This window comes from Vulpes lagopus, chromosome 1 (assembly GCF_018345385.1).
Source record: "Vulpes lagopus strain Blue_001 chromosome 1, ASM1834538v1, whole genome shotgun sequence".
NCBI classification, from domain to species: domain Eukaryota; kingdom Metazoa; phylum Chordata; class Mammalia; order Carnivora; family Canidae; genus Vulpes; species Vulpes lagopus.
The window spans coordinates 69,151,087-69,164,871 of NC_054824.1; the positions used below are offsets into that span (position 1 = coordinate 69,151,087).

A 13,785-nucleotide genomic window follows, 5' to 3' on the forward strand; every position below is an offset into this window, starting at 1 on the left:
AGTTTTCCTTTAAATTTTCTATACAATTCCACAATCACTAGTCCTACTTTTAAATCTTTCTACAACCAAATTCATGGAACACCCAGATGAATGCTACCTAAGAAAGAATTTATTAGATAGTCAATCAGAGTAAAGGGTCTGAAGGCACCTTCTGGCTCCAGCCTCCAATTCGCTTTTACTGTTATAGGATGGTGATTAACCAACAGGTGTATCTGAATCTAATTACTAATTAAAGTCTAAAATCAAAGTAACAGTAAATAAGCCAGAGTGTCAGCCAAAAAAAGGGATGCAGTGGCAGCAAAAGTGTCTCACATATCACTCACCGAGGCAATGAGAACACCAGGAAGGCAGATTAGTGCGAGGCCCCTGTGTCCCCTGTTGACTGGCTCCAATCCCCTACTCCTACCTCAGGGAAAGCAGCGTGGACAAGGCTAGGATCACCCTCCCCTTGAGATACAAGGCTGGCTAAAAGTATTAAGGCATCTCCAACACCTGCCTGGAATAAAGAGTGGAAACGAAATGGAAGGCTTGCTTCCAATTTTCGTGGACACCGGTTCTGACAACTTGCAAAATCGCACAGGAGTCAGCAGTCACCCAGGCACACCTGAAAACGGTTTGACCGACAAAACTACTGAGAGACATAACACAGCTTGATAAATGGCTGCAGAGAAGTGGACTTGGTGAATTCTTTTCACAGGCTGTCAAAAATCCTCCACATCTTAAAGGGAAGGTTGTTGAAACTTTATGCCCAACTCTCGTGACCTTTCTCCATTTAGTGTGTGTAATGAGAAGAGAAGCAAAGGAGAGAGAAGAGATCGGGAAGGCCCTGGGTGTAAGGATCGTACCCACTTCAGGGGCGGTGCAACAGGGTCAGCCAAACCAAGAGTGGAGGAGCTGGAGCTCCTAGGAGGCAGAAGACCAGGGCTGGAGTTGGAAATCCGAGCAGAAAATGGGTTATTTAGAAGGGGCCGAGCTAGCACCAGGAAGGAGAGGAAGCGGCGGAGGGGTTGGTGGGGCGGGAAGAGAGGCGGGCAGAGGGGCCAGCGACGCGGAGAGGAAGCGAGGGGGCGCGCAGCCAGGGGCGACCTCCCCGGGCCCGGTCTGGGCGAGGCGGGGTGACCAGCGGGGAGCGGCGGGCCGGCCGACCCCGCCGGTCGAGAGGCGTCGGGAGGCTGCGAGAGTGGAGGGAAAGCCCGGCACCCCCGCCCCGCAAGGGCAGAGGCGCCAGCACCGCAGGCCCGGGCGAAGAGGGAAGAGTGGCGACGCGGCCGCGGCGGGCGGGGGGCGGCGGCGGGGGGGGCGGGGGGCGGTCCAGCCCGAGTCCCGGCTCGCGCCGGCAGGAGGGCGGACGGGGGGGGTGAGGACGGGGCCCGGGGGGCCGGGGGCCGGCGCTGGCGCTCTCACCGGGACAGGTGCTTCAGGATCTGCTTCTTAATGATCCCGGCCATGCCGGAGCCGCGGCCCGCGTGGAGGGCAGGCCGGCAGCCGTGGCCTCCTCAGTCGGGAAGAGGCGGCCCGTCACCTCGCCGCGGCGCGGGGACCAGATGGCGCCGCCGCCGCCGCCGCCGCCGCCGCCGCCGCCATGGTGCCCCCCCGCCCCTGCCCCGGCGCCGGGAGCTCCGCCGCGAGCCCAACCCCCGCGCGGCGCCGCGGCCGCCAGCCCGGAGCGACGCGGAGATGGCGCGCAGCCGGCCCGGCTCGCAGCGGCCCGAGGCGCGCGCGGCGACAAGGGCGCGCGCACGCGGTGAGGGGCGGGGCGGGGGCGGGGCGGAGGGCGGGGCGGCTCCGGGCTGGCTCCCTGCGCTGTGTGCGCGGCCCGCCTCTCTCTCCACCCACGGAGACCAGAAAGTCTTCCCCTCAAGTGTGTCAGGTTCCGGCAGGTGCTTTGAAGCGTACGGGAAAGGCTGCATGTTCGTAATTTTTTGCAGGAATTCTCTAGACAATGGCGTCGTGCCCCGTCCGTTTCTCATTCATTTCCTTCGCACGTTCATCATTGCTTGTTGGGCACCAGCTGACTCTACTCCAGGAACCGGGCTGAGGAGTGACAAGTGGTCTCAAGCACGTCCCCGGCCCTTAGAACCACCTCGGTCTGCTGCTCTGTGCGAAAGAGCTGAGGAGGGAGCTCCGCATCATCTTCTCTCTGCCCCTCTTAGCCTCCGCCAGCCGAACCAACAGGCAAATGTTTACTCAATACATAAGGAACTGAACCTAGGTTCAGAAAAATAGTTGAAAAACCCTGCCCAAGGCCACAACTACTTAGTGAAACTCAGGGTGAGGACTCAAGGATTCTTCCTCTCGATCCAGAGTTACGTCCATTCTATGTCGTTCATACACTTTCAAGTGTAATCCGTATGCTGGGGACACCTGTAAAACCTGTCAAAAGGTGAAAAGGTGGCAGCTTTCTGGACTTAAATCTCACGACAAAAACCTGAGTAAAATACTGAGACATGCTTATCGGAAATCTGGCCACCTATTCATTTTTGTGACTAGGTAATATATGCACATAATACAATGTTACCTGATTCCAGAGGCAGTTCAAGCATGGTCAACTATATAAATGTTAAATTTTTTAAACAATCTACAAACTTCGTGCATTCCTATGTGTATCTTATGGAAAGTTCAATTTTCCCTAGAAGTTATCCCCAAATTGCTTTTTTTAAACAATTTATTTAATGAGAGACACAGAGGCAGAGACAGAAGGAGAATTACTTAGAATATACTCTAACCTATAGTTTGAATGTGTTTATCTTTCCCTGCAATGCTAAGAATGCAAAGCATATAAAAATAAGAGGAATTTGGGCCCAATCCGTACATTTTTTAAACTTAAAACACTTTATTTTGAGATGATTGTACATTAACTCTTACAAGAAATAATACAAAGAGAACCTTGTGTCCTTTACTCAGTTTCCCCAAAGGGCAACATGTTGCGAACTTTTAGTATATCACAACCAGAACATTGACATTAATACACTCAGTATACAGAACATTTCTTCCTTTCTGATATGAATGCTTTTTATTTCCTTTTCTTCATCTATTAAGCAGGCCACAATTCCTGGCACTTTGTGTAGCAGAACTGGTGATAAACTGAGAACTGGTTCTGAATTCAGGTTCGGCTGCTCACCACTTGAAAATCAATACTCAGGAGACAAGTCATGGTGGGAAAGGAAAGGTTGCTTTATTCAGGAAGCTGGCCCCCTGGAAAGATGGTGGACTAACGTCTCAAAGACCGAGGCTCTCCACCGAGGGGAAACTGGAGGTTTTAAAAGGGGAAGTCATGGGTAAAGGGAGGAGGGCTATGTGCAGAAGAAACAAGTGCCCAAAGGTTAGTCCTTTGTTGACATGACCCTGAACATACTTGCTGCCATCAGTGGCAATTGTTTTCAAATTTAGTCAGGCTTTATCTTCCGGGAAAGTTGCATCCTTCACTCAAGGCCTGTGGTCTGCAAATCTCAAGATTATGTTAGGTCTACTACAGACCAAGGGACTTCAGTCAGCAAGCAAGGAGTGCGTAAACTGGAAGGAAGTTAACCCTTAAGACCAGTTGGAATGCTGTTACAGTAACAGTAGATATACTCTGTATTCTCAATCATAAGGGAAAAAGCACTCATTCAGTCTTTCACCATTAAGTATAAATGTTAATTGTACATTTTTTTGTGGATGCTCTTTATCAAATTCAGGAGGTTCTCCACTATTTCTATTTTTGAGAGTTTTTATCAAGAATTTAATTTTTTCAAATGCTTTTTTCTGCATTGAATGTTATGTTCATGTGACTTTTCTTCAGCTTGTTAACATGGTAGATTACATTGATGGATTTAAGATTTTATTTATTTATTCATGAGAAACACAGAGAGAGAGAGGCAGAGACACGGAGAAGCAGGCTCCATGCAGGGAGCCCCGTATGGGACTGGATCCTGGAATCCCAGGATCATACCTGAGCCGAAGGCAGACGCTTAACTGCTGAGCCACCCCGGAGTCCCGTGATGCTTAAAACCATTTTTAAGATTTTATTTTTTAGGGATCCCTGGGTGGCGCAGTGGTTTGGCGCCTGCCTTTGGCCCAGGGCGCGATCCTGGAGACCCGGGATCGAATCCCACATCAGGCTCCCGGTGCATGGAGCCTGCTTCTCCCTCCGCCTGTATCTCTGCCTCTCTCTCTCTCTGTGACTATCATAAATAAATAAAAAATTAAAAAAAAAAAAAAAAAGATTTTATTTTTTATTTTTTTTAAGGATTTTATTTATATATTCATGAGAGGCACAGAGAAAGAGAGAGAGGCACAGATATAGGCTCCATGCAGGGAGTCCAATGTGGGACTCCATCCTGGGACTCCGGGATCACGCCCTGGGCTGAAGGCAAACGCTCAACCGCCAAGCCACCCAGGTATCCCTTTTTTAAGATTTTATACATATTTATTTGAGAGAAAGAATGCAAGAGTGGAGGGGGAGGGGCCAAGGAAGAAGGAGAGCAGACTTCCTGCTGAGCAGGGCACTCAATCCTAGGACCCTGAGATCATGACCTGAGTTGAAGGCAGACATTTAACTGACTGAGCCATCCACACACTCCTACACTGATGGATTTTCAAATACTGAACCAGCCTGCATCCTTAAAATCTCATTTGGGCATGGTGTATATTACTTTCATATATTGCTGAATTATATTTGTTAATGTTTGCTTAAGAATTTGCATATATTTTCTTGATGGCTAATGGTGTGCAGCATCTTTTGGCTTATGGGCCATTTGTATATCTTTGGATAAATGTCTATTCAGGTCCCTTTTAAATTGGGTTGTCTTTTTATCATTCAGCTGCAGTTTTATATTCTAGATACAAGTTCCTTGTCAGATATATTATTTGCAAAAATGCTCTCCAATTCCGTGAGTTGTCTTTTCATTTTCCTGTGTGTCCTTTGAAGTACACACACAAAAAATTTTTTTTAGTTTATGTATTTATTCAAGTAATCTCTACACCCAACATGGGGCTTAACTCATGGCCCTGAGACCAAGAGTCACATGCTCTTCTGACTGAGCCAGCCCTGAAGCACAAAATTTTTTAATTGTGATGATATCCAGTTTTTTTGTTGTTGTTGCTGTGCTCGTGGTGTTACACCTATGGAATAGTTGTAATCCAAAGTCAGGAAGATTTACATCTATGTTTTCATCTAAAAGTTGTAGTTTTAGCTCTGACATTTAGGAATTTTATCCATGTTGAGCTAACTTTTTTGTATATGATGTGATGAATGGGACCAACTTCATTTATCTATCATGTGGATTTCTAGTTATTTTAGCATCATATGTTGAAAAGAATAATCTTTCCCATTGGAATGTCTTGGTGAAAATTAGTTGCTGATAAAAGCAATAATCCAGGGATCCCTGGGTGGCGCAGCGGTTTGGCGCCTGCCTTTGGCCCGGGGCGCGATCCTGGAGACCCGGGATCGAATCCCATGTCGGGCTCCCGGTGCATGGAGCCTGCTTCTCCCTCTGCCTATGTCTCTGCTTCTCTCTCTCACTGTGTGCCTATCATAAATAAATAAAATTAAAAAAAGATAAAAAGTTTAAAAAAAAAAAAAAAAAAGCAATAATCCATTTCTGGATTCTCATTTCTATTCCATTCATCTGTATCTATCCTTATACCAGTAATAGTGTTTTGATTACTGTAGCTTTGTAAGAAGTTTTGAAATAAGGAATCCATAATGTTTTTGTATAGCTTTGGTAACTTTTAGGTGCACAGCTTTTAGTTCTCTAGTTATTACATTATTTCTATCATAATCTGATCACAGCCTACTGTATTGCCAGTTACCAATTTAAGTGAAGTACAGAAATTTTACCTTTCGGTCTCTTTTCCTTCCCAGAAGTATAATTGCTTTAAATATTTTCTCTACATACATTTGGAGCTACATTAATCAATATTACAATTTTTTGCTTCAACCATCCAAAATAATTTAGAAAACTCAAAAAAAGTAAGGTCTATTACACTTACCCATACTTTTGCTTACTGTTCTTTCTTCCTTCCTGATGTTATAAGATTCATTCATTTATTGTTTCCTGTTTTGAGACATTTTAGCCATTCTTTTAAAGTAGGTCTGCTCGCAATAAATTCTCTTAGTTTTCCTTCATCAGAGGACATTTGTTATTTCCCCTTCATTCCTGAAGCTCTTTTTTACTGGATATTGGACTCAGTACTTGAAAGAAGTGCTGCCACTTCCCTCTGGCGTCCACAATTTTTTTTTAAATTTTTTTTAAATTTTTATTTATTTATGATAGTCACAGAGAGAGAGAGAGAGAGGCAGAGACATAGGCAGAGGGAGAAGCAGGCTCCATGCACTTGAAGCCCGATGTGGGATTCGATCCCGGGTCTCCAGGATCGCCCCCTGGGCCAAAGGCAGGCGCCAAACCGCTGCGCCACCCAGGGATCCCCTGGCGTCCACAATTTTTGATGAGAAATCTGTCCTTCAAAAATGTTTTCCCTCGGGGATCCCTGGGTGGCGCAGCGGTTTGGCGCCTGCCTTTGGCCCGGGGCGCGATCCTGAAGACCCGGGATCGAATCCCACGTCGGGCTCCTGGTGCATGGAGCCTGCTTCTCCCTCTGCCTATGTCTCTGCTTCTCTCTCTCTCACTGTGTGCCTATCATAAATAAATAAAATTAAAAAAAAAAATGTTTTCCCTCAAGAATAAGGTGTCATTTTCTCTGGATTTTTTTTTTTTTTTTTTTTGTCTTTAGTTTTCAGAAGTTTGATTCCAACATATCTTGATGTGTGGATTTCTTTGAGTTACCTTGATTGAAGACTGCTCAGCTGGCTGAGTCAGTGAAGCCTGTGACTCTTGATCTTGGGGTTGTGAGTTAGCGCCCCATACTGGGTGCAGAGATTACTTAAAAATAAAATCTTGAAAAGTACAAGATTATCCTGATTGAGGTTTACTCAACTTCTTAAATATATAGGTTTGTTTCTTGCAAATCTGGGACATTTTCAACAAATATTTGTTCTAGTACCTTCTTTGGTTCTTTATTTCTTCTCCTGGGACTCTTACAACATGAATGTTAAATCTTTTATTTATAGTTCCACAGGCCCATGAAGATTTGTTTTTTTTTTTTTTTTAGTCTATTTCCTCTCTGTTGTTCACATCAGATATTTTTAGTATTCTATCTTCAAGTTCATTGATTATTTCATGTTACTGATTGTTTGCTGTTGAGTCCATCCAGTGAATTTACTTAATTTTTGGTTCCAAAAGTTCCATTTGGTTCTTCTTCACGTCTTCTATTTCTTTGCTGAGATTTTCTATTTCTTCATTTTTCAAGCAAGCTCATAATTGCTCATTAAAGCATTTTTATGATGGCTGCTGTAAAATCCTTGTCAAATAGTTCCAGCATCTATGCCATCTTAGCACTGATATCAATTGATTGCCTTTTTAAATTCAATTTGATTCTTCCTGATTGGTATGGTATGATGAGTGATTTTAGATTAAAACCTAAACATTTTCATATTATGTTCTAAGACTTGGGATCTTATTTAAACCCTCTGTTTTGCTTTCTCACACTGGTCTGGCAAAGGGGGGAGGGGACCTCTTGTTATGGTCAGGTGAAAACAGAGGTCCAGGTTGACAATTAGCCTCCTTGGACACCCAGGGAAGGGTTCCTTATTACTGATTGGATGGGAGTTCTGACTCTCCAGTAGGACTCAGCTAATTCTTTCCTAGCAAGGTATAGCAGACTGCCTTATTAATGCTTCTCACAAGGCCTCCACTGACATGGGGGTATATGCAGCCTCATTAACACTGGACATTGTTGAAAATCCTTAAAGTCCTGATTAGCCCTCTTCTGACTCTTGGGAGGGCTCAGTGCCTTGTTATTGCCTAATAGGGGATGATAATCTCAGCTCCCTTTTTGGCCTTTTCTGATACCACCCTAGGAGTTTGGGGAAGGGTGGAAGAATAAGCTTCCCATGAGGATGGCATGAGTGGGAGTATGTATATTCCCTGGGTATCTATATTGTATATTCCCTGTGATGTTTGGCTGGAGCAGAGTGATTATTATCTAAAAGTTTTCTGTCTTGCTAACCTCTTTTCTAGTCCTTTGACTTCAGAAAGCAGGCTTTTCTTGGGGTGTTTTTTGTCTGTGGCCCATCACTGTTTCTTGGTTGCCAGCTTCTTCAGCAACAAGTCTGGTATATATGAAGCAAAAAGAAAATCCAGAGCTCATTTAGTTGTTCCTTGAGTCCCAAGTTCTCTAACAGATCTCACTTCTTTTCACCTTTCAGTCTTCTTATGCTTTTCATACACACACACACACACACACACACACACACACACACACACTCATTCCAGTGTTTTAGCTGTACTTAGCAGTAGGAATAGGGAAAAGTACATCAATTCTATCTTTCTGGAAGCATAAGTCCATGTTTCTAAAAATGTTTTAATGTTTTATTATGACTTACAGATTCACAAGAAGTTGTAAAGATAATACAGATTAGTCCTATGTACTCTTCACCCACTTTCCTGCAAGAATTACACCTTATATAACTAGAGTACAACATAAAACTCAGGAAATGGATACAAGCATATCTCACAGATATTGCAGGTTGAGTTTGGTTCCAGACCACCACAATAAACCAAGTATCACAAGACAAGTCAAATAAGTTTTTTGGTTTCTTAGCACATGTAAGTTAAGTTTATACTGTACTATAGTCTATTAAGTGTGTGATAGCATTATGTCCAAAAAATTATATACATACCTTACTTTTAAAAATACTTTACTGCTGGTTTGTGTGGTGCTCAGCGGTAAAGCATGCTGACTCTCAATCTCAGGGTTGTGAGTCCCCCATGTTAGGCATGGAGCCTACTTATAAAAAACAAACAAAAACCTTATTGCTAAGAAATGCTAACCATCCTTGTCTTTCAAAGAGTTATAATCTTTTTGATGGTGGAAAGTCTTGCCTCAACGCTGATGGCTGCTGACTGATCAAGGTGGTGGTTGTTACTGGAGGGTGGAGAGGCTGTAGCCATTTCTTAAAATAGACAACAATGAAATTTATCACATCAATTAACTCTTCCTTTCACAAATGATTTCTCTGTAGCAGGCAATGCTCTTTGATGGTGTTTTACCCATAGTAGGTCTTTAAAATTGGAGTCTGTCTTCTCAAACCCTGCCTCTACTTTATCAACTAAGTCTATGTAATATTCTAATCTTTTTTGTCATTTCAACAATCTCCACAGCATCTTCGCCAGGAGTAGATTCCATATCGAGAAAATATCTTGCTCATCAGTAAGAAGCAACTCCTCATCTGTTAAAATTTTATGAGATTTGTAGCAATTCAAATATTACAATAATGAGTTTTAAATGTTGAGAGAATTAACAAAATGGACACAGAACACAATGTGAAATGGCACGAACAGACTTGCTCAACAGTTGTTCACAAACTTTCAATTTGTAAAAAACACAGTATCTGCAAAGCACAGTAAAGTAAAGCTAATAAAACCAGATATGCTTGTATTGATGTGTGTGTATAATTCCAACATTTTATCATATGTAGACTTGTATAACCACTACCACAGTCAAGATACAGACTACTCTATCACTACAAAAATCTCCCTCATGCTACTCCTTTATAGTAATTTCCTGCTCCCCTCACCCCAACACCCTAATCCCTGGCAACCACTAACCTCTAACCTCTAGCAACTGCTCACTTGTTCTTCATGGTAACTGATTTTAGAGTGCTGAATAGCAAAGATAGGTTATTACTGACTAATGGTTCTTGAGAGTAGTCTTTTAGTTTGTGGTAGTTATGACTTTTTAAAACGACTCTATTGAGATATGATTGATATGTATCAAAGTACACAACAAAATTTTTAAAGTTTTGATCAAAATTATCATCACCAGGGGATCCCTGGGTGGCTCAGCGGTTTAGCACCTGCCTTTGGCCCAGGGCGCGATCCTGGAGTCCCGGGATCGAGACCCACGTCAGGCTCCCGGCATGGAGCCTGCTTCTCCCTCCTCCTGTGTCTCTGCCTCTCTCTCTCTCTCTGTCTAAAAATTATCATCACCAATGAAGGGGCAGATGGATCCTGTGAGCCTGCCTACAGATGTGATATCCTAGGGATACAATGAGGACATGTCCAGAATATAATCATGGAGAAACATCAGGCAAACCCAAAATGAGGAATGAGGAACAATATATTAAACAGAAGGTAGTTAAGATTGTCAGCGTCATAAAAGACAAAGGCTGAGAATTATTCTAGATTAAAGGAGACTAAGGACATCTGACCAAAAAATAAAGTACGTGATTCTACAAAGAATCCTGTACAGAAAAGGGAAAAAAAAAAAAATACAAGGACAATGTCAGGCCACTGGACAAAAATGAAATGTGACTGGCAGATTCAATTACTGAGTCAAGGTTATATTTTCTGGACTTGAGAACTAAACCACAGTTGTGTAAGAAAATGTGTTTATTCTTAGGAAATAAATACCCACTTAAGTATTATGGCATGATATGAGCACTTTCAAATGGTTCAGGAGAAATACATACATACATATATATAGCGAGAAGGAGAAAACATGCATGCAAATAAGCAAATGGAGTAAGATGCCAATAGCTGACAACAAACCGGTGATTCTGGTCAAAGGGTATATAAGTGTTCTTTGTACAGCTCTTGCCAACTTTTCTTTAAGTCTGAAATCCCTCATGCCTAACGAGTAAGGACAGTAAGCAACATTCAGATTTACCTTATTCCTGCACCTGACAAACTATTTTAGATACTGTATTTGATTCTGTGCCAGAAAATCTAACCCTTAGGCTTTCAATTGGGAGGCAAAAAAATTACCCCAATTAGCTAGCATTTATTCAGGATACTTCTATAATAAAAAACTAAGGCAGCCAGGCTTTTTTCTTTTGTTCACTAAATATATCTAGGAGCCTAAATAAAAGATATCATCTGACTGAAGCTATTTAATTGGGACAAACACTTAATCACCACTGGACTTTTTCCATATAGGATGACCAAATTAGCCTGTGGTTCTATGCAAGGATCCTGTTTCTTGTGCAGCTGGGAATTGAGGAGACTGGCATTCTGACAAACCACTAAAGCCAAGACAGTGGAAATGATGCTAGCTTGGACTTTAAATGCACTCCTATGACTTTGGATTTGCCCACAGAAAGGAAGCAAGTGAAGCCCACATCTAAACTAACTTTGATTCTTGAGATCTAGTGGCATTCTTGTTTGCACTATACAAATTCCCACATTATAGTTGATTCATATTTTACAATTAAAACCAGATGCTTAAAGGCACAGACCAACAGCATTGTTTGTGTTCTTCATAGCCTCTTACAAAGGAAGCATCTTATATTAACTATAAAGTTTGACTTAAGAGTTAAAAGACAAAAAGAACCTTATTAGAACTATTTATCCCTACATACATTCATTGTAAAGTTTGTTAAACTTTTAAGTCATTGTATTGTTTTTCTAAAACTATGTAAAATACTTTCTTCAAAGAAATGATTCTGGGCACCTAGCTGGCTTAGTCAGTGGAGTGTGGGACTCTTGATCCCATGGTTGTCAGTTTGAGCCCCACAGTGGGTGTGGAGATTACTTTAAAAATGAAATTTTGGGGGGATCCCTGGGTGGCTCGGTGGTTTAGCACCTGCCTTCAGCCCAGGGCGTGATCCTGGAGTCCCAGGATTGAGTCCCATGTTAGGCTCCCTGCATGGAGCCTGCTTCCCCCTCTGCCTCTCCCTCTGCTTCTCCCTCTGCCTGTGTCTCTGCCTCTGGTGTGTGTGTGTGTGTGTGTCTCTCATGAATAAATAAAATCTTAAAAAAAAAAATGAAATCTTGAAAGAAAAAAAAAGTTTCTGGAATGGATAGTCAACCTTAAAAACATACTTTGGAAAAAGCTTCCTTTTAGGAAGACCTGGGTTATTTCTTTTAGGAAATACCTGAGGCTATTTTAAAAAGCAAATAGGTACCTGTAAGCTTTCTATGTATACACTAAAGACACCCTCTGCACCTTGAGTCTGACAGAGCATCAAGCCAGAAACTTGCTGAGTCAATGTAAGCTCAGTTGGCAAGGCTTCCCATATCTTAAGTCTACGAAGATTTTATAACAAATCTGAGCCACAGAACTCAGATATATAAACCATCAATTTCTAGTAAGTCCTTCTTTAAAAGATGTAACAATGAGATATTAAAAAGCAATTAAGTAGTCCTAGCAAAGGCTCAGATTAGGAAGTTGACTCAGCTTTATAAGAGGCTGAGCATAAAATCACCTATCAGAATCTCTATTTCTAGCCTCTTGTTTACCTAGAGGAGGTTGTTCATTTGCCTATAGTAACCCTTTTACAAGTTTCTAGGAAAAAAAGCCATCCACCTATTGCCATTTCAATTTCTACCGCACATCTATGAAAAATTATAGACACACATATACATCCAGTATTACATTCCTTGTAGAATAGATCCTAAGAGTTTGCCAAACCCACCAATAATAAAAATTTCCTAGGGAGCTTTCCCAAAATGCCAACTTCCTAAGCCTCACCTCAGATATATTGAATCAAAATCTGCAATCCTTACTTTTAAAAAAGATCCCCCATGATTCTAACCATCAGCCAGGTTGTAACTGCTGGTTTAGGGCACCTTTGCCATAACATCACTGTAACAATAACGTCAGATGGCAAAGATAATTTGTTTTATAAGTAATGATTCAAAATCTAAAAGATATAAAAGGTGACAAGCCTTTTTCATTCATCCCTGTCCCCAGCCATCCATTTACTCTTCACGGGCAACCAGTATTACCGATTGCTTATCTGTCCTTCTAGAGAGCCTTCATGCATACACAGGAACATATGGGTATTTCTTCTAAAGATAGCAGCAAACAATACATTTTGAACAAATCAATTTTCAGTACAATGTGTATCTTGGAGCTCCTTCCCCATCAGTATATATAGAGCTTCTTTATTCTGTTTTAACCTGCTTGGCATATGCCATTTTGCGGTTGTATCATACTTGATAAATCAGTCCCCCTTCAGTAGGCACCTATGTTACTTCCCATCTTGTGTTACAATGCATAGTCTTATACTCACGTCATCTTGTACATGCGCAAGTCTACTTGTATGATAAATTCCTAGGCATGGAAATGTTAAGTCAAAGGTACTATAATTGTGACAGATATTGCTAAGTTGCCCTCCCCAAGTACAGTAATTTTCACTCCCATTTGCAATGTGAAAAAGCTTAGCTTTTACACTGAGCAGAATATAAACAATATCAATGGCTTACTTTCTAGGTGTTTCTCTGATATCCTACTTTTATAGCCCAGTAATTTAACAAGGGACATTCTGAAGACAACTTCTATACCATGGAAATCTGCATAATTTTACCATTGCTATTAGAAAGTTTTCTGATTATTGAAGCCCAAGAAAAAGAGGAACTAAGAGAAAGGAGAAGCTGAGGTTAAGGCAGTTCTTGCCAACTTTAGCTGACATATACAGACTAGAAAGTCTTTTTTCCTACTGCGGCATAAAAGATTTAAAATTTTCCACTTAATACACCAAGTGTTGTTCATGTGAAAAAGTAATCAATTGTGCTGTTGTTTTAATCAACAAAAAGTTCTACAAGTGTTAGATTTACCAAGTCTTGCACAAGAGAATTTTACTAAATAATGGCAAGTTGTCCAAAAGAACCACTATAGCTAAGGAAAAAGAATGTCATGTGGAGGGCATGCTGCAGAGATAATGTGCTGGAGAAACACAACTCAAGTACTTCATCTCTTTTATAATACACAAGGAATAGAGGAGAGAAAAAAGGGAACACG

General features: G+C 42.0%; 1 protein-coding gene across 3 annotated transcripts in view; it reads right to left on the bottom strand.

The window, feature by feature from the left end:
• The window catches only part of UHRF1BP1 (UHRF1 binding protein 1), a 61,866-nt gene extending 60,177 nt beyond the window's left edge, over nt 1–1,689 (bottom strand). For 2 of the 3 annotated variants that reach the window (XM_041757620.1, XM_041757612.1), the window contains exon 1: nt 1,405–1,689. In XM_041757620.1, the coding sequence (XP_041613554.1) occupies nt 1,405–1,448 (44 nt within the window). In that variant the 5' untranslated portion in view covers nt 1,449–1,689. The remainder of the gene's footprint in view (nt 1–1,404) is intronic. The other variant, XM_041757606.1, reaches the window with a different exon arrangement.
• Between the last annotated feature and the right edge of the window lie 12,096 nt (nt 1,690–13,785).